The sequence below is a fragment of the Phascolarctos cinereus genome, unplaced genomic scaffold (assembly GCF_003287225.1).
Source record: "Phascolarctos cinereus isolate Bilbo 61053 unplaced genomic scaffold, phaCin_HiC Scaffold_4;HRSCAF=312, whole genome shotgun sequence".
NCBI lineage: Eukaryota > Metazoa > Chordata > Mammalia > Diprotodontia > Phascolarctidae > Phascolarctos > Phascolarctos cinereus.
In genome coordinates, this window is record NW_027555847.1 from 408,291,855 (window position 1) to 408,311,346 (window position 19,492).

Below are 19,492 nucleotides of genomic sequence, written 5' to 3' on the forward strand. Positions count from 1 at the left end.
GATATACCAGAGGAGAGCAGATGTGCAGCCAGTCCTTGAAACAACAGGAGAAACAGCCTTTACCTGGACTTCAGTATTAACTATGCAGATGAGTCCTGACCTTCTAAATAAACAAGTAATCCTGATAATCAATTGAATATTCCAGAAGGGTGACATTTTCATGAATTTGCCCTTTTTTTAAAACCTAAAAGCACATCAAACTGATAAGTTACCACCTACAATAAAGTGATGCAGGTTTAGAAATAGCATGCTTTATTGGGTCTATGTAGAGTCTAGTGCTGAACCTCCTCCCTGACACCACTTAGCAGACAGCAGAAACTTTCTTGTATAATGCTTCAGCTTTGAATTTCCTAGAATTAAGATGATGGAGTGTCCAGAGGGGAATAAGGCAGCCACTGAGAACAAAAGAAACTGCAAAAATTCACTCCCTATGGGAAATTTAGAAAATGTTACCAGTACCCCAACATAATAGGAGGTATAGAGGACAAGGAAGGAAAATATCAGTTTCATGGCACAAATATGAGCTTCGGTGCTTGGGTCTCTGGATCCAGTTGCCATGTTTCTCATCCATCTGGTGTGTCTACACAGAGAATAGATCAGCATAAACGATGCAACACTGAACATGCATGATGGCATTGCCAAACCCACAACAAGAATTTGAGTAGGAAGCATATACTGGAAAAGATCTTGGGTAGTGCTATTTCCTGCCAAAATTTTTCTTAGCTCCTTTTTGGCCTCTGGCCAATACAATAGGTTGTGGCACACAGAAATGGCAGATGAAATTAGCAATGATGCCAGAATCCACCATGGCACAAATCTAGAGATCCTCATCTTCAACCAGAAGAAGAAGGGGTGGACAATGTTGGCAATCTTCACACAGTAGAAGACACAAAGGAAGGTAGAAAGCCAAAGATTAATTTCATTTACGAAAAAGAAAAATATAAAGACTCCCTGGCCCATACATAATTCTATAATCAAGAAAAGCTTCACATTGCTCACAAGTATTAACACTTGCAAAAAAATTCTGCAGATTCCCAGACTGGTCAGAAGGAGGTCATATGCAGTCACCTTTTTCTTCTTGATATACTCAAGGCCACTTACTATTATAATGATTCCATTTGCCATAATTCCTGCAAGAAATTGGGCTATTCCAAAAATGAGATGGACAAATGAGAATGGACCTATCATTTTGAAGAAAAATAATGATTACTTTCCTTCAGTTTTCTCCTGATGGATTTTTTAAAAGTGTATATCTGCTTATATATCTTCTTCCTATCTTAACAAACCAAAGACTTAAAAAATTTTTGCCCTATCCTACCTAAAAGGAAGCTCATCTCATGAATAAAGGCAATATGATATAATAACTGAAATATGCTTTCCATTTGTGTTCTCAGTTTTGTTCATAAAGATTCAAATAAATCAACAGCAGAATTACCAACAATTTTGTTTTCAGCACCCAGTCTTTCATTTTTCATGTCTATTTATATCAAAACATCATCACCAACAAATAATTGAAATAAGAGCCTTGAGATTCCTCTAATCAATTTACTAACTCGATAACTGTAAGCAAAGCTACTTAGCCAAATGATTAGCCAAAAGATTTTTGTACTTCACTACCATTACTATCACCACCACCACCACCACTACTATTAACAATTTGTATTTGGACATGGTGAGTGGGGAAATATGTTTTGCTTGACTATACATGTTTTTAACAAGGGGCTTACTTCTCTTCCTCTATAGAAAGGAGAGTAAAAAGGGGAGAAGGCAGAGAAAAGTTGTCAAAAGGCAACTGAAAATATAAAATTTATTTTAAAATACCCTTGAAAGTATAGCACATATAATTGTATGGAAGCATTCTTGAAAAGTCACCAGTGAGAACCAGGAGAACACTGTACACAGTAATAGTAATACCACACAATAATCAAACTGTAAAAAAATCTTAGCTATTCTAAGCAAAACAAAGATCCAAGAAAATTCCAAAGGACTCATGATAAAAAATGCTCTCAACCTCCATAGAAAGAACTGATGGAGTCTGAATGCAGATTGAAGCACAGTATTTTTCACTTTCACTGTTTTTTTCATATTTTCTTTTTCTTTGAGTCTTTCTTTCACAACATGACTAATTTTGTTTTACATGATTGAATATGTAAAACATATCAAATTGCTTACTGTCTAAGGGGGTAGAAATTAGGGAGGGAGAACTCAAAAGCTTTTTTTAAATGAATGTTTAAAATTGCATTTATATGTAACTGAGAGAAAATAATATATTACTTTTAAAATTGCTAGAGAAACAAATTGTGATGTATTAAGTTCCAATTTCATAAATAATGCAATACAATGTACGTTACTGGGGGGCAGAGCCAAGATGGTGAAGAGAAGCCAGGAAGCTGTCTGAGCTCTCCCAGTTTCCCTCAGAAACAATGTTACATCAAGCCTCTAAAAGATTTCTGGAGTGACAGAATGCACAGAAGTGGAACAATTTTCCAACCCAAGAGAACTTTGAAAGACTTCAGGAAAATATTGTCTCAATTGGCAAAAAGGGAGAAGAGCCCATGACAGGTGGTGTCTGGGCAAGTCAGTGGGAGGCTCTTAGCCTCAGCAAAGATCAGTCACTGAGGCCTTGTGGTACTGGCTCAAGAGGCCAGTGTCAAAGCAGGCAAGTTATGAAGCTTCTATCCCCTGTTCAGTAGACATAAAACTCAGAGCACAACAGGCATGACTAGGGTAGACAACTCCAGTTCAGTGGGCAAGCAGCCAGTGCCCCAAGCGCCAGAGCTGAAAGCCAGTGACCATGTCCTTGACCAGGAGCACAAGATGCTAGGGACAATGCCTTCTGTGCCCCAGGGGCAGATCACAACTTTAAAAAACGAGCAAAATAACCAGAAAAGAGCCCTGACCATAGAAAGCTACTCAAGGTACAGGGAAGATCCAAACACAAACTCAGATAAGGGCAAGAACACCAAAATACCTACAGGCAAAGCCTCGATGGGGACCATGAATTTATTCCAAGCCCAGAAAGCCTTCTTGGAAGAAAGAGCTCCAAAGGGATTTAAAAATCAAATAAGAGACATAGGGAAAAAATTAGGAAAAGAAATGAGTTGTATGAAAAGAGACTCAACAGCCTGGAAAAGGAAGGACAAAAATTGACTAAAGAAAACAATTCCTTAAAAAATATCATTGGTCAAATGGGTGAAAAAAATCTACTGAAGAAAAAAACTCCTTAAAAGTAGAATTGGCCAAATGGAAAAGAAGGTACAAAAGCTAACCGAAGGAAGTAATTCCTTAAAAATTAGAATTGGAAAAGTGAAAGCTAATGACTCCATTACGCATCAAGAATCAGTCAAACAAAATCAAAAGAATGATAAAATAGATGAAAATGTAAAACATCTCATTGGAAAAACAGCTGACCTGGAAAATAGATCCAGGAGAGATAATTTAAAAATTAGTGAAAACCTGAAAGTCATGGTCAAAACAAACAAACAAACAAACAAAAAACTTGGACAGCATCTTTCAAGAAATTATCAAGGAAAACTGCCCTGAACTCCTATAACCAAAGGGTAAAATAGTAATTGAAAGAATCCGTTGATCACCTCCTGAAAGAGATCCCAAAATGAAAACTCCAAGGAATATTGTAGGAAAAATTCAAAATTATCAGGTCAAGGAGAAAATACTGCAAGCAGCCAGAAAGAAAGAATTCAAGGAGAGACCGTCAGGACTTAGTAGCTTCTACATTAAAGGATCAGAAGGCTTGGAATACAATATTCCATAGGGCAAAGAGGTTTGGATTACAACCAAGAATCAACTACCCAGCAAAATCGAGCACAATATTTCAGGGGAAAACATGGGGATTCAACAAAATATGGTATTTTCAAATTTTCAAGATGAAAACAGCAGAGCTGAACAGAAAATTTGATCTTCAATACAGAACTTAATAGAAGCATAAAAAAGTTAACAGAAAAGACAAATGTTATTTAATAAATTTTAACTGTTTACATACCAACACAAGAAGATGATACTTGTAATTCTTGAGAACTTTATCTCTATTAGGGCAGTTTTCAGAGGTATGTATTGACAGTGGATCTAAGTCGACTTTTCTCTGATGATATTTTAAAAAGTAGGTAAAAAATAGATTATACTGGAAGAAAAGGAAAGTGGGAGGCAAATGGGGTAAATTATATCAGATGAAAAGGTGCAAAAAACCTATTACAGGGAAAGAAGGGAAGGAGGGAAATGTTGTTTGACCCTTACTCTCATTGGATTTAGCTGAAAAGAGGAATAACATACACACTCATTTGGTATATAAATTTATTTTGCCATATAGAAAAGAAAGAAGGGAAAGAGGAAAGAAATTGAAAAAGGGTGGATAGAAGAGAGGGCAGATTGAAGGAGAAAGTGGTCAAAAGCAAAATACTGGTGAGGAGGGAAAAGGTGAAAGGAAAGAGAAAAGTATAAGTAGGGAGAAAAATAGGATGGAGAGAAATATACAGTTAGTAACCATAACTGTGAATGTGACTTGGATGAAGTCTCCCATAGAACAGAAATAGATAGCGGAGTGGATTGAAAATCAAAATCTTACAATATGTTGTTTACAATCCACATTTGCTGTAAAGAGATAACACACAGAGTAAAACCAAAAGGCAAAAGGCTACAGCAGAATACAAAATAAAAAAGCAGGGGTAGCAACTCTCATCTCAGATAAAGCAAAGGCAAAAATAGATCTAATTAAAAGAGATAAGGAAGGAAACTACATCTTGCTCAAAGGTAACATAGACAATGAAGTAATACTAATACTAAACATATATGCACCTAGTGGTATAACATCCAAATTCTTAGAGGAGAAATTAAGTGAGTTACATCAAGAAATAGCAAAACAATACTAGTAGAGAACCTCAACCCTTCCCTTCCAGAACTAGTTAATTTAATCACAAAATAAACAAGGAAGAACTTAAGGGGATGACCTTTAGAAAAGTTAGATATGGTAGACCTATGGAGAAAACTGAAAGGGATATTCCTTTTTCTCAGTGGTATATTGCACCCTACACAAAGCTTGACCATGTCTTAAGTCATAAAAACCTCACATTCCAATGCACAAAGGCAGAAACATTAAATGCATCCTTTTCAGATCATGATGCAATGAAAATTATGTATAATAAAGGGCAATAGAAAGGTAAGCTAAAACACTAATTGGAAACTAAATGATCTAATCCTAAAGACTGAGTGGGTCAAACAACAAATTATAGAAACAATCAATAACTTCAAAAAAGAGAATGACAACAATGAGACAACATACCAAAACTTATGGGATTCAGCCAAAGCAGTTCCTAGGGGAAATTATATATCTTTAAATGCTTATATAACTAAAAAGAGAACAAATAGATCAATGAATTGGGCTTGCAACTCAAAAAGCTAGAAAAAGAACAAATTCAAAATCCTCAATTAAATACTAACTTAGAAATTATGAAAAATCGAAGGAGAGATTAATAAAATTGAAAGTAAGAAAACTATTGAACTACTAAAACTCAGACCTGGTTTATGAAAAAAAAACACAATAAAATAGATGAATCTTTGGTTAATTTGATTTTTAAAATGGAAGAAGAAAACCAAATGACCAGTATCAAAAATGAAAAGAATTAATGAACTGCCAGCGAAGAGGAAGTCAAAGCAATAATTAGGAGCTATTTTGCCCATTCTATGCCAATAAATGTGACAATTTAAGTGAAACAGATAATTATTTACAAAAATATAAACTGCTCAGATTTTCAGAAGAGGATGAAAATACTTAAATAACCTCATTTCAAAAGAAGAAACTGAACAAGCCATTAATGAATTCCCTAAGAAAAATCTCCAGGGCTAGATGGATTTACAAGTACATTCTACCAATCACTTAAAGAACAATTAATTCCAATATTATATAAACTATTTGGAAAAATGATTGAAGAAGGATTCTTAACAAATACTTTTTATGACATAAATATGGTACTGTTATGTAAACAAGGAACAGTCAAAACAGAAAGAAAAATACAGACCAATTCCCCTAAAGAATATCGACACCAAAATTTTAAATAAAACATTAACAAAGAGATTACATTACTTTATCAGCAGAATAATCCACTATGACCAGGTGGGATTTATTCCAGGAATGCAGGTCTGATTCAGTGTTAGGAAAACTATCAGCACAATTGGCCATATCAACAACAAATTTAACAGAAATCATATGATTATATGAATAGATGCTGAAAAACTTGACAAAACATAGTACCCATTTCTATTAAGAACACTAGAGAGCAAAGGAGTAAAGGGAGCTTTCCTTAAAATGATAACCAATATCTTTCTAAAACCATCAGTAAGCATTATATGCAATGGAGATAAGCTAGAAGCAGTCCCAATAATATCAGGGATGAAACACGGATGTCCATTATCACCACTGCTATTCAATACTGTACTAGAAATTTTAACTTAGCAATAAGAGAAGAAGAAATTGGAGGAATTAGAATAGGATAAAAACTAATTGGAAACTAAATCTAATCCTAAAGAATGAGTTGGTCAAACAACAAATCATGAAACAATAACTTCATCAAAGAGAATGACCTATTTTTAGATCTATTTATTTAGATACTTATAATATTTAGATATAAAAATAGACCTATTTTTGCTTTTCTTTTGTCTGAGAACAGGATTGCTACCCTTCCTTTTTTTTTTTCACTTCAGCTGAACCATAATATATTCTGGTCTCACCTTTTAGCTTGACTTGCTTCACATGTGTTTCTTTTAAACAATATATTGTAGGATTATAGTTTTTAATCTGCTGTGCTATCGACTTCTGTTTTATGGGAGAGTCCATCCCATTCACATTCACAGTTATGATTACTAACTGTATCTTTCTCTGCATCCTATTTTCTTCCCTGTTTATACTTTTCTCTCTTCTTTCACTCTCTCCTCTCCAGGGTTTTAATTCAGATGACTGCTTCCCTCAATCTGTCCTCCATTCTATTCAGCCCCCCTGTCTTTCCCCTATCCCATACTACTTCTTTCAGCCCTTCTTCTCTCCTTTTCAATTCACCCCCTTCCTTTTCTTTCCCCTTTTCCCTCCTACTTCCCTATACAGCAAGATAGAGATTTTTAAATATAAATTTACTTTTAGTTTTCAACTTTTACTTCCACAAGATTTTGAGTTCCAAATTTTCACCCCATCTCATCCCTCCATCCACCCCAAAATGGCATGCATTCTGAATACCTCTTCCCCTAGTCTGCCTTCTCTTCTATCTCTCCCCCCTCCCTTCTCTTATCCCCTTCCCCTTCTATTTTCCTGTAGGGCAGGATAGACTTCTGTACCCCATTTCCTGTATTTCTTATTTCCCAGTTGCATGTGAAAACATTTTTTTTAAACATGTGTTTTTAAAACTTTGAGTTCCAAATTTTCTCCCTTCCTCCCTCACCACCTACCCTCATTGAAAAGGCAAGCAACTCAATATAGGTTGTACATGTGGGGTTATGCAAAACACTTCCACAGTAGACATGTTGTGAAAAACTAACTCTATTTCCCTTAATCCTATCCTGCCCTCCCATTTATTCTATTCTTTCTTTTGACCCTGTCCCTCCTCAGAAGCATTTACTTCTGATTACCCTCTTTCCCAATCTGCCCTCCTCTCTATCACCCCCTACTCTCTTGTCCCCTTCTCCCCCTATTTTCCTGTAGGGTAAGACAGATTTCCATACCCAATTGGATGTGTATGTTATTTTCTCCTTAAGCCAAATCCTATGAGAATAAGATTCACTCATTCCCTCTCACCTTCCCCTGTTTCCCCTCCACTGTCAGAGACTTTTCTGTTTTATTTTTGTGAGATAATTTACCCCATTCTACCACTCCCTTTCTTCTCCAAGTATCATCCTCTCTCATCCCTGAATTTTATTCTCCAGATATTACCCCTTAATCTTCAACTCACCCTGTGCCCTCATGAGACAAGGTTCTCATGAGTTACAAATATCATCTTTCCATGCAGGAACATAAACAGTTCAATCTTAATAAGTCTCTTATGATTTCTCTTTCCTGTTTACCTCTTCATGTTCCACTGGAGTCCTGTATTTGAAAGTCAAATTTTCTTTAGCTCTGGTCTTTTCATCAGGAATGCTTGAAAGTCCTCTATTTCACTGAATGACCATTTTTTCCCCTGAAGGATTATACTCAGTTTTTTGTAGGTGATTCTTGGCTGTAATCCTATGTCCTTTGCCCTCTGGAATATTATATTCCATGCCCTGCGGTCCTTTAATGTAGAAGCTGCTAAATCTTGTGTTATCCTGATTGTGTTTCCACCATACTTGAATTGTTTCCTTCTGGCAGCTTGTAATATTTTCTCTTTGACCTGGGAACTCTGGAATTTGGCTACAATATTCCTAGGAGTTTTCCTTTGGGGATCTCTTTCAGGAGGAGATCTGTGGATTCTTTCAATTTCTATTTTGCCCTCTGGTTCTACTATATCAGGGCAGTTTTCTTTGATAATTTCTTGAAAGATGATGTCTAGGCTCTTTTTTTGATCATGGCTTTCAGATAGTCCAATCATTTTTAAATTCTCTCTCCTGGATCTATTTTCCAGGTCAGTTGTTTTTCCAATGAGATATTTCACATTGTTTTCTAATTTTTCATTCTTTTGGATTTGTTTTACAGTGTCTTGATTTCTCATAAAGTCACTGTCTTCCAATTGCTCTATTCTAATTTTTAAGGAAGTATTTTCTTCAGTAATCTTTTGGACTTCCTTTTCCATTTGGCCAATTTTTCTTTAGGGCATTTTCTCCTCATTGGCTTTTTGGACCTCTTTTGCCATTTGGGTTAGGCTGTTTTTTAAGGTGTTATTTTCTTCAGTATTTTTTTGGGTCTCCTTTAGCAAGCTGTTGACTTGTTTTTCATGATTTTCTTGCATCACTCTCATTTCTCTTCCAGTTTTTCCTCTACTTCCCTTACTTGCTTCTCAAAATCCCTTTTGAGCTCTTCCAAGGCCTGGGACTGATTCATATTTTTCTTGGAGGCTTTGGATGTAGGAGCTTTGACTTTGTTGTCTTCTTCTGGTTGTATATTTTGATCTTCTTTTTCACCAAAGTAAGATAATATAGTCTGACTCTTTTTGTGCTGCTTGCTCATGATCCCAGCTAATTACTTGAGTTTTAAACTCTTTGTTAAGGTAAGAGTCTGCTTCCAATGTGGAGAGTGTACTGTCCCAAGCTTCAGGGGTTTGTGTAGCCGTTTTCAGAGATACTTGTAGGGACCTGTAAATTTTCAGTTCTTCTAAGGTGGTATGATAAGGGGCAAGGTGTTTACTCCTTTCCTGGCATGTGACCACAAGTATTCCTTTCTGTCCTGTAACTGTGAGGAGGGGTTTCTCTCCACAGCCACTACAAGCTCCACCAAGCCAGCGCTCTTCCTCACCCCAGCACTGCCGCCCAGAACTGTGACCCAGATCCACACATGGGCAAAGCAAGAGATTCCTGCCTCAGCACTGGCAAAGAGATCCCTGCAGTCCCTCTCTGATCAGCCACTGGATTCCCCCTCAGTCTGTGGGTCAGAAGCTCGGGAAGCAGCTGCCCCTCCCCGCAGGGCCACGCTCTTGGGGAATGGAGTTGAAACCCCGCCTTCCTCTCTTAGCACCGACAGAAACAGACTTTTCCCACTGACCTTCTAAGTTGTCTTTGGCTTTGGTGGATTGAGGAGTCTGGAAACTTCCACAGCTGCCTGAGATTCAGTCCTCTGAGGCCTGCTCCAGGTTTGCTGTGGCCTGCCCGCCCAAAGCCGTGCTGTGCTGCACTCCCAGCCCGGCGCGATACGCCTTTCTGATCAATCATCCAGGTTGTCTTGGGCTGGAAATTTGTTTCACTCTATCTTTTTTTGGGTTCTGCTGCTTCAGAATTTGTTTAGAGCCATTTTTTATGAGTATTTGTAAGGGTTTGGGGGAGAGCTCAAGCAAGTCACTGCTTTCACTCTGCCATCTTGGCTCCGCCCCCTAACATTTGTTTTAAAAACTTTGAGGTCTAAATTCACTCCCTTCCTTCCTCCCTACCTACCCCCATTTAGAGGGCAAGCAACTCATCTTGTCACGTAAGTTAAAATGATATTTAAAAATCATATTTCACTTAGAAGCTTTGGATGTAGGAGCTTTGACTTTGTTGTCTTCCTTTGGTTCTATCTTTTGATCTTCTTTGTCACCTTGGTAAGTATCTAGAGTCTGAATTTCTTCCTGCTGCTTGCTCATGTTCCCAGCTAATTACTTGGCTTTTTAACTCTTTACTAAGGTAGGGCTCTGCTTCCAGTGTGGAGAGTGTGCTGTACCAAACCTGAGGGGTTTTGTGCAGCTGTTTTCAGAGATATTTCTAGGGACCTGTAAAGTTTTAGTTCTTCCAAGGTGGTATGATCAGAGGAGACTGCTTGTGGTCACTCATAGATAAGAAAGGAGTAAACACCTCGCCCCTTATCATACCACTTTGGAAGTGCTGAGTTTGTTTACTCCTTTCCTGGCTTGTGCTCTGGTCTATGAGTGACCACAAGCACTGTTTTCTGCCTTGGAACTGTGAAGAGGATTCCTTCTATACTGCTGCCACAAGCTATACCATGCCAGCGTTCCTCCTCACCCCAGGACTGCCACCCAGGACTGTGACCTGAATTCAAGCATGGGCAAAGCAAGAGAATACTGCCTCAGCACCAACAAAGAGATCCCTGTAATCACCTCCGATCAGCTGCTCAATTGCCCCACCATCTGTGGGCCAAGAGCTCTGGAAGCAGCCACTGCCTCGGGGCTGCACTAGGACTGGGACTGGACTGCCCTCCTCTCACCCAGATCCAACAGACCTTTTCTATTGACTTTCTAAGTTGTCTTTGGTGTTTGTGGAGGTTGAGAAGTCATGAAACCACCACAGCTGCCTGTGATTCAGTCCCCTGAAGCCTGCCCTAGGTTTGCTGGGGTTCCATCTTTGACCATGCAGCTTATACTGAACTGCACTCTTCTCCCAGCTGGGTGCAACAGACCTTTCCCATCAAGTATCCAGAATGTCTTGGGCTGGAAATTTGTTTCACCATGTCTTTTTATAGGTTCTGTTGCTCTAGAATTTTTTAGATCCATTTTTTACAGGTATTTGGAAGGGTTTGGGGAAGAGCTCAAGCAAGTCATTGCTTTCCCTTTCCCATCTTGGCTCCACCCCTTTAGTCAATTTGTTTCCTTCCTTTTGCAAGCTGTTGGCTCTGTGTTGCAAATTCTCATTTCTTTTCAGATTTTTTCTTCTACTTCTCTTCTTTGATTTTTAAAACATTTCTTGAGCTCTTCTAAGAAGATTTTTTGGGTTTGAGACTAATTCATATTCTCCTTTAAGACTTTGGAGATAGATATAGATATATCTATCTATCTATCTATCTATATATAGATAGATAGATAGATATAGATATATATACACACACACACACACACACACACACACACATATATATATACATATTGACAATGTTGCCCTCTTCTGAGTTTTTGTTTTGATCTTCCCTGTCATCATATTAATTTTCTATAATCAATGTTTGTTTTTGCTTCTTGCTCATCTTTTTTTGCCTATTTCTTGGCTTTTAAAGTTGAGTTCTCCTGCTGGAGCGTGGGGGCACTGTTCCAAGTTTCTTGTGCTAAAAGCTAGGTGCCTTATCACTAGCTTTGTGTGCTGGGGTCTTAAGTGTTGGCAGCTTGAGGTTGTAGAGGTCTGGAAGCTTACCTGGTGCTGAACTAAGGTCCTGGTGGCAGTGTCTGGTATGTCTTAAGGTCTGTGGGGTTTTTCTGTATATCCTTGGGGCTACAGTGAAGCACCTGGAGTTCTGGCCCCTAGAGGGCACCTGTTTCCCCTGGGCTGGACTGAAGAATCTGGAGATCCAACTACCCAGTGCTATGCTGAAGCATGTGGAGGTCTAGCCAGTGGAGGATGCCTGCCCAGGGCTGTGCTGAAGCACATGGTGGTTCTCCAAGCTGCAATCTGTCTGTTTTCTTGGCTATGTTAAGGCATGTGAGAGGTCCTAATGTTGGCATTTGCCTGCTCCACCACACTGGGGTTCACGATCTCACACTGCTTTTCTAAGGTGGGGCTTGCCACTGGCTTGTTGGGATGTTTATTGTGATGGAATGTACTCCCTTTTACCCCAGTGAGATGGACCTTTCTTGCTGATGCTCCAAGTTTCTCAGGCTAATAGACTGTTCCACCCCATCTTGCTATTCCAGGATTTGTTCTGGGTGCTATTTTATGGTTGTTTAGAGGTGAATATGGGAGAGTGAAAGCAATTTACTTACTCTGCCAGCTTGGTTCCTGGAAGTCTCAAACTTTAAAGTTTAATGTCAGCAAAGTTTTGCCTAATATAAGAGCTGCCCCCAAGTGGAATGGTTTGCTGTGGGAAGGAGGACCTGGGAAGGCAAATGCCTTCTTGAGTATTTTATTCAATTCTGAGTGCATATTTCAGGAATGATATCAGCAAAGTAGAAAGTATACAGAAAAAGTTATGATGGGAAAAAAAGCCTTGATTCAGTATCATATGAGTATTGGTTAAAGGAACTGGCCATGTTTAGACTAGCTAGGGGGTTGGGGAAGGAGGTGCTGATAAATATCTTTCAGTATTTGAGGATTATAATGTGGAATAAGGATTAGACCTATAATACTTGAACAGGCCTAGATAAAACTAGGAACTATGGGCTATAACTACAAAGAGATAAACTTAGGATAAATTCCTCAGCAAATAGAGCTATCTAAAAAGAGCTCATCAAAATGAACTGTCCCAGGAAATGGAAGTCTTCCCCTCCACAACTAGAAGTCTTTAGGAAAAGTTGTATGATCATTTGTGAAGGTGATGCTTTCAAAATAGAGTTAAACTTTATGGACTGTAAGGTCTCTTCCAACTCTAAGATTCTGAGATGCTAGGATTCTGATTATGTGAACTGAATACTTCTAATATTTATGTTGCTAATAAGCCCCTCAGTATGATAATTTTTCTTATTCCATAAAATCATAATATGAGATTAGTTGGTTATGAACTAAAATGGCAGTAGGGGAAGAGGGTTATATAAAAGAGGATAGGGGCAGCTAGGTGCACAGTGCTTAAAGCACTGGCCCTGAACTCAGGAGGACCTGGGTTCAAACCCAGCCTCAGACACTTGAGTGTGAGCCCTTCAAGTCACTTAATCCTGACTGCCTCACCCTTCTCCCCCAAAAAAAATGAAAAAGAAAAAAAAAGGTAGATTAAGAGAGGCAATGGTCCAAAGCAAAACAGATTTTTAAGGAAGGACAGGGTAAAAAGGAGAGAGAAAAGGATAAACAGAAGAAAATAAGATAGAGGGAAATACACTATAATTGTAACTGTGAATATAAATGATAATAACTCATTCATAAAATGGAAGCAGAAAGCAGACTGGATTAGAAATCCTTTAACTGAAAGACACAGAGTTAAAATAAGGGGCTGGAGCCAAACCTATTATGCTTCAGGTAGGATTAAAGAATAAAACAAAAGTAGGAGTAGCAAGCAGGATCTCTGGCAAAATAGAAGCAAAAATAGATTTAATGAAAAATACATAATGAAGAAAACTACATTAGGCTAAAAGGTACAATAAACATTGAATATCTAACAATTTTACAGCAAGTTTCTCTGATAAAGTTCTCATTTCTTGAATATATAGGGAACTGAGTTAAATTTATAAAAATAAGAATGATTCCCCATTTGACAAATGATCAAGAAATTATCTATAGTCTCATGAAGAATGGTCCAAATCACTATGATTAGAGAAATGCCAATTCAAAATAACTCCCAGGCATGATCTTACACCTGACAGACTGGCCAACATGACAAAAGGAAAATGACAAATGCTAGAGGGGAGGTGAAAAAACAGGGACTCTAATGTATTGTTGGTGGAGTCATAAACTGGTCCAATCATTCCAGAGAACAATTTGGAACTGTGATCAAAGGGCTATAAAATGTGCATACCCTTTGACTCAGCAATACCACTGCTAGGTTTCTATACCAAAGAGATCAAAGAAAAAGGAAAAGGGACCTATATGTACAAAAATATTTATAGCAGCTCTTTTTGTGGTGGAAAAGAATTGGAAATCAAGGGGATGCTCAACAATTTGGGGAATAACTGAACAAGTTGTGGGATATGATTGTGCAGGAATATTGTTGCGGCATAAGACATGGAAAAAGGGATGGTTTCACTAAAACCTGGGAACACCTATATGAATTGATTCAGTGAGGCGAGCAGAATTAGGAATTGACTGTTATGTCAGTACTGTAATGATGATCAACTGTGAAAGAATTAGCTAGTCTGATCAACACAACGATCCAAGACAACTCTTCAGGATTCATGATGAAAAATACTATCTACCGCTAGAGAGAGAACTAATGAACTCTGAGTATAAGTTGAAATACAACTTCTTTTTCTTTTTTATTTGCTTTTTTTTTTGGTGACACAACTAATATGGAAATAGATTTTATATTATTTCACATGTATAATTGATATCATATTGTTTGACTTCCTAATGGGTAGGAGAAAAACTGAAGGAAAGGAGAGCATTTGGAATTCAATTTTTAAAAACAAGTTAAAAATACATAAATATATGAAGATAATAACTAAAATGACTTTACTTATACTTCCAGTAACTTAAGCACAAATGTTCCAGTAACACAGGACCCACCATTTCATGCGTATGTCATAGAAAATGTACAATGACATATCCCGGTGGATAAAGAATGCTCCAGTTTGAAACTGGTGAATGTAATGAAGGATATTTAAGATAAGACTAATTTCCAGATGCCTAGCAAAGAAGTTAAAATGAAATGAAAAACCAATTGTAGGAATACATTTTTAGTTATGTTATAATCTTATTGCTATAAATATGTTTTTAAAAATGAGTTTATTTTCTCTGAATCAGTACTACCTGCTATAAGAAGAGTCTAGTTTTTCTTTCCTTACAGCTACAAATCAGAGGAAAAAAAGAGTCAAGAAGTTAGTTTCTTCAACAAATCATCAGTCAAGGCAGTTCACAGGGCAGACTCTAACAAAATTAACCCCAATTCAGGAATGACAATTAAGATAAGCTTTCCTCCTCTCCTCCCAGCAACAAGGGGAAAGTAAAAATGATAACCTTCTCCATTTGCATTGTGAAGACTGGAAGCCCATAAACTAAAAAGTATCTAATTCTTATGTGATAGATGACTCTAGAAAATAATAAGGAGCTTCATGACTTGAGAGGAAAAAAAGAATAAATGTCTCTAACAGCAACATTTTAAAAGTACATGTTTTAAGTATTACAGGTTAAAGCATTAGTTTCCCTTCCCCATATTCCCATGGTAAGAAAAAAAAATTCATCTCAGTATACCAAAACAATCAAAGTCTTAAGTCAACTGGCCTAATTTGAAAGAGCATTGAATTTGGAGTCAAAAGACCTGGATTCAAATCCCAACACTGGTATTTACTACTTGTATGGCTTTAGACAAATAATTTAATCTCTCTGGGGTTCAGTGTCTTCATCTATTAAATGAGAGGTTTGGAAGATGATTAAGGTCCCTTCCAGCTCCAGATCACTTTCATCACAATCTTTAGGAAATTTTCCTTAATTCAGATTGTTCCAGTGTCTTTCTTCATGCTAAGCCCAAAGGTTCCTTTATTACTATGGCAGGAGGAAGCTGGAAAGATATTAAATCATTGAATCACCAAATTAGAAGAGACACTAAAGAATTTCTAATCCAACACACATTCTATAAATGAGGAAAATGGGTTCCAGAGAGGTGAAATCATAGAGTCAGAACATCATGGGCCATAAAGATAATCTCTTCTCTTTATAGCTGAAGACAATGAGGCCCAAAGAGGTGAAATGATTTGTCCTAGGTCACACAGGTACTAATGATCTTGGATGATTTCTTCAGTCATGTAGACAGTGGTAGGACTGAAATTAAGGTAGGTCTCCTGATTTCAAGTTCACCTCCTTCCTAGACATTAAAGATGCTGTGTTTGGCATGGTCAAGGAATTCTGAGAGGAAATAGTATCTTTCTGATGTATAAAATCATCATATCATCATTGAATCATGAGATTTAGATCTGGAAGGTAGATTTGAGATCATCTAAGCCAATGGTGTCAAACTCAAAAGAAAGGGATCCCTGTGGGGCCCATATTTGCTTAGAAAAAACACAAATTAACATGTTTTGTTCTGTTTTTATTTATTTCATTAACCATTTATCATTTACATTTTTTGTTTTAGTTCTGCCACACTGGGGAATATCACAAGCATCAGCTTGTGTGCAGCAAGTTTTTCCCCTCTGATCTGCATTCTGCAGTCAAGGAAACTGAAGCCTAGAGAAGCAAGATGACTCAGTCAATGTCACATAGGTAGTAAGTAATAGATAGAATCACTTGGTTAAAGCTAAATTTTTGTTTGAGTGTATCTTCTACTTACCACCTGTGTAACCTTAGGCAGGCATATTTAAAGCTAAATTTTTGTTTGAGTGTATCTTCTACTTACCACCTGTGTAACCTTAGGCAGGCATATTTGCACAAATAAGTTCTGGGGAAGCAAAGCCTCAATAATCTTAAGTCTAGCTTAGAGGGCACTAACCTAGTCCAACCCATACCTTAAAAGGAATTTCTTTTTCTATATCTGTGACATGTGGTCATTTATTTGAAGACATCTCATGATAGAGATCCCACTACTCTTCCTGAGCAAAAATAGAACTGAGGTGGGGCCAAAATTTAGGTTGGGTTCTTTCCTTTCTGGTCACAGACAATTTAGGTCCTGTTATCAGATAGAAAAATAGCCAAAGAACCATTTCTCATCCCATTTGTCTAACATAGGAGAACTTCTTCTGGCTTGGCCCTAAATCCTGAATTTATTATTGTTGTTGTTCATTCATGTTTGACTTCCTTGTGACCCCATGGACCTCCCCTATCACTTAAAGTCAGTCCAAGTTCATGTTCATTATTTCCATGATTTTATCGCTTCATCATCCATTCCCTTTTCCTTTTGCCTTCAATCTTTCCCAACATCAGGGTCTTTTCCAATGAGTCCTGTCTTCTCGTTACGTTGCCAAAGTATTTAAGTTTCAGCTTTAGTATTTGACCTTCCAGTGAAAAGCCTGAATTAATTTCTTTAAGTATTGACTGATTTGATTCCCTACCTTCAGACAATTTTCTCCATTCTTCTGTTCTACTATATCCAAAAAATAATTTTCCATTTATACATAAATCTCACACAAAAGCTTTTTTAAAAAAAAAGTTTTTAAGCAAATGAGTTACAATGGTTTGAATGTAAGCCTACTAAAGATTTTGCTCTAAAGTTCATAATCCTTTTCATTTTATCAATTTGATATCAGAAAGTAAACTAGAAGCAAGCCATCTAAGTAAGGTATGATCACCATTATCATTACAAAGCACTCTTTGTTTTAATTCCTAACAGTCCTAATTAAGTCAAAGACTTCTGTTGCAAAAAAAAAAACACACATTTCTTTTAGCCATCCAATTTCCATAATTGGGCAAGTAGAGTAGAAGATTTCTAGAATAAGAAGAAGGGAAACAAGGAAGGGGAAAAAAGCATTTAGGAAGTGCTTACTGTGTGCCAGGCACAGTGCTAAGTGCTTGACATTTATCATCTCATGTGATCCTCACAACAATTCTGTGAATAGAATCTATTATTATCTCCATTTTTCAATTGAGAAAACTGAGGCAGACAGCAATGAAGTAACTTACCACAAGGCAATGAGGCAGCTAGGTGACGTTGTGAATAGAGTGCTGAACCTAGAGTCAAATAGACCTGAGTACAAAGTTCAGCCTCAGACACTTACTAGCTGTGTGACCCTGAGCAAGTCATTTAATCCTGTTTGCCTCAGTTACCTCATCTGTAAAATGAGCTTGAGATGGAAATGGGAAACCACTCACTATTTTTGCCAAGAAAACCTCAAATGGGATCATGAGGAGTCAGACATGACTGAAAGGACTGAACAACCAGGGCCACACCCAATATAATCCACTTTGACAAGATCTCTCAGTAAAAGGGGTTGCCACAGCAATCCAGGAGGGCCAAAGGAATCTGAAGTATAGGAAAGGAGATTTAAATGAGCTGAGTTCTTAGGGATAAATCACTGCCTACCCTCTGACTCCCTCATTTAGCAGTATTTCAGGTTCAAGGGAGATGCCGCTCCCAACTTCTCCTCAACCTTCTACCCTACTTAAGGAATTGGGGGTGGCAGGAGTGAGCAAAGGTTGAAGTTCCTTTAAGATTATAAGTCACAACACTCCTCCTAAAAGGCTGAATTGATCCTGTATCATTTTCTTATTGATCCTATTTAGAAGCAATTGCTTTGTCTTGTAACTGCTTAAGTCATGGTTCTTCTGAACTTAATTCAGAATTCAGCTGGCCTATAATTTTAGCAATCCAGCTCTCTTGCTAATCACTGACTATAGGCTAAGGAATTTAGCTGACCTTGGGGGATGCATGAAACACGAGAGTTGGGGTCTAGTATCTTCGCTCCACCAAGACATTCTTCAAGGATGTCTGGTTTGCTGTCCAAAAAGAGATAGTCTGCTGTCTTTTGATCTTGCCTTAGACTCCAATAGTGAGCACGTCTTTGTCTCATAAGAGAAGAAGAGTTGTTGCTAGCCCCTATTATCAAATTTCCAACAAATCATGTTGTTCCCTGTGGCTCAGCTTAATAATCAGTCATGTTGCCTTCAATCCCATGATGTCACTTGTTCTGTTCTTTATTCTACATTCCCCAAAACCCATAAAAGGGGACCTGTCCCTTTGCTCAGAATCTTCGACATAAATAAAGATACTTCATTAACCCATTTATTGACAGGCAGTATGCCCCTGCTAATAAATGTTATCTTGCTCAGAGAATTGTCTCAGTATATTCTTTTGTTAAATTTTACTCATAACACTCCCCTGATGTGATTGTACTCACATGCTAACATCTCATAGGAACCCCAGACTTATCAGTGGCTCTGTCACTCGGGCCTGTCCTATCCCTTTAACGTGACCAGCCTCGTGTTCTCTGCCCAGGTTCCCTACCCTACTTTTCCTAGGCACCAGAATCCTAAATTTTGGTTTTGATGCCAAGATATTTGCTTTTTTGGACAAATCCAATTTTGGGAAAGTTTTCCTTTTAGCCAGCCAAAATATGTCTCTGAAGTTTCCCTTTAGGTCCCATCTGTACAAGTTAAATGTCTCTTCAATTTTTTTTTCTTCTTTTTTTTGGTCAGACAATCAGGGTTAAGTGATTTGCCCAGGGTCACACAGCTAGTAAGTGTCAAGTGTCTGAGGCCAGATTTGAACTCAGGTCCTCCTGACTCCAAGGCTGGAGCTGTATCTACTGCACCACTTAGCTGCCCCAGCCTTTCAAATTTCTGAAGACAATTATTGTGCCTGCCCTAAGTCTTCTATCTTTGATGAGAACATTCCTATCTCTACCACCAATTTTTGGTGATACACTAGTCTCTTCACTTCCCCAAT

The 19,492-nt window shown here is 37.8% G+C and overlaps 1 protein-coding gene across 1 annotated transcript; it reads right to left on the bottom strand.

Annotated features, from left to right (window-relative positions):
- Nucleotides 1-261: 261 nt before the first annotated feature.
- Nucleotides 262-1,188, bottom strand: LOC110220422 (taste receptor type 2 member 1-like). Its single transcript, XM_021004439.1, has one exon. The coding sequence runs from the start codon at nucleotides 1,186-1,188 to the stop codon at nucleotides 262-264; it is 927 nt and encodes a 308-aa protein (XP_020860098.1).
- Between the last annotated feature and the right edge of the window lie 18,304 nt (nucleotides 1,189-19,492).

Excerpts from the sequence above, each read along its gene's own strand:
- LOC110220422 (XM_021004439.1), bottom strand. The coding sequence starts at position 1,188 with ATGATAGGTCCATTCTCATTTGTCCATCTCATTTTTGGAATAGCCCAA.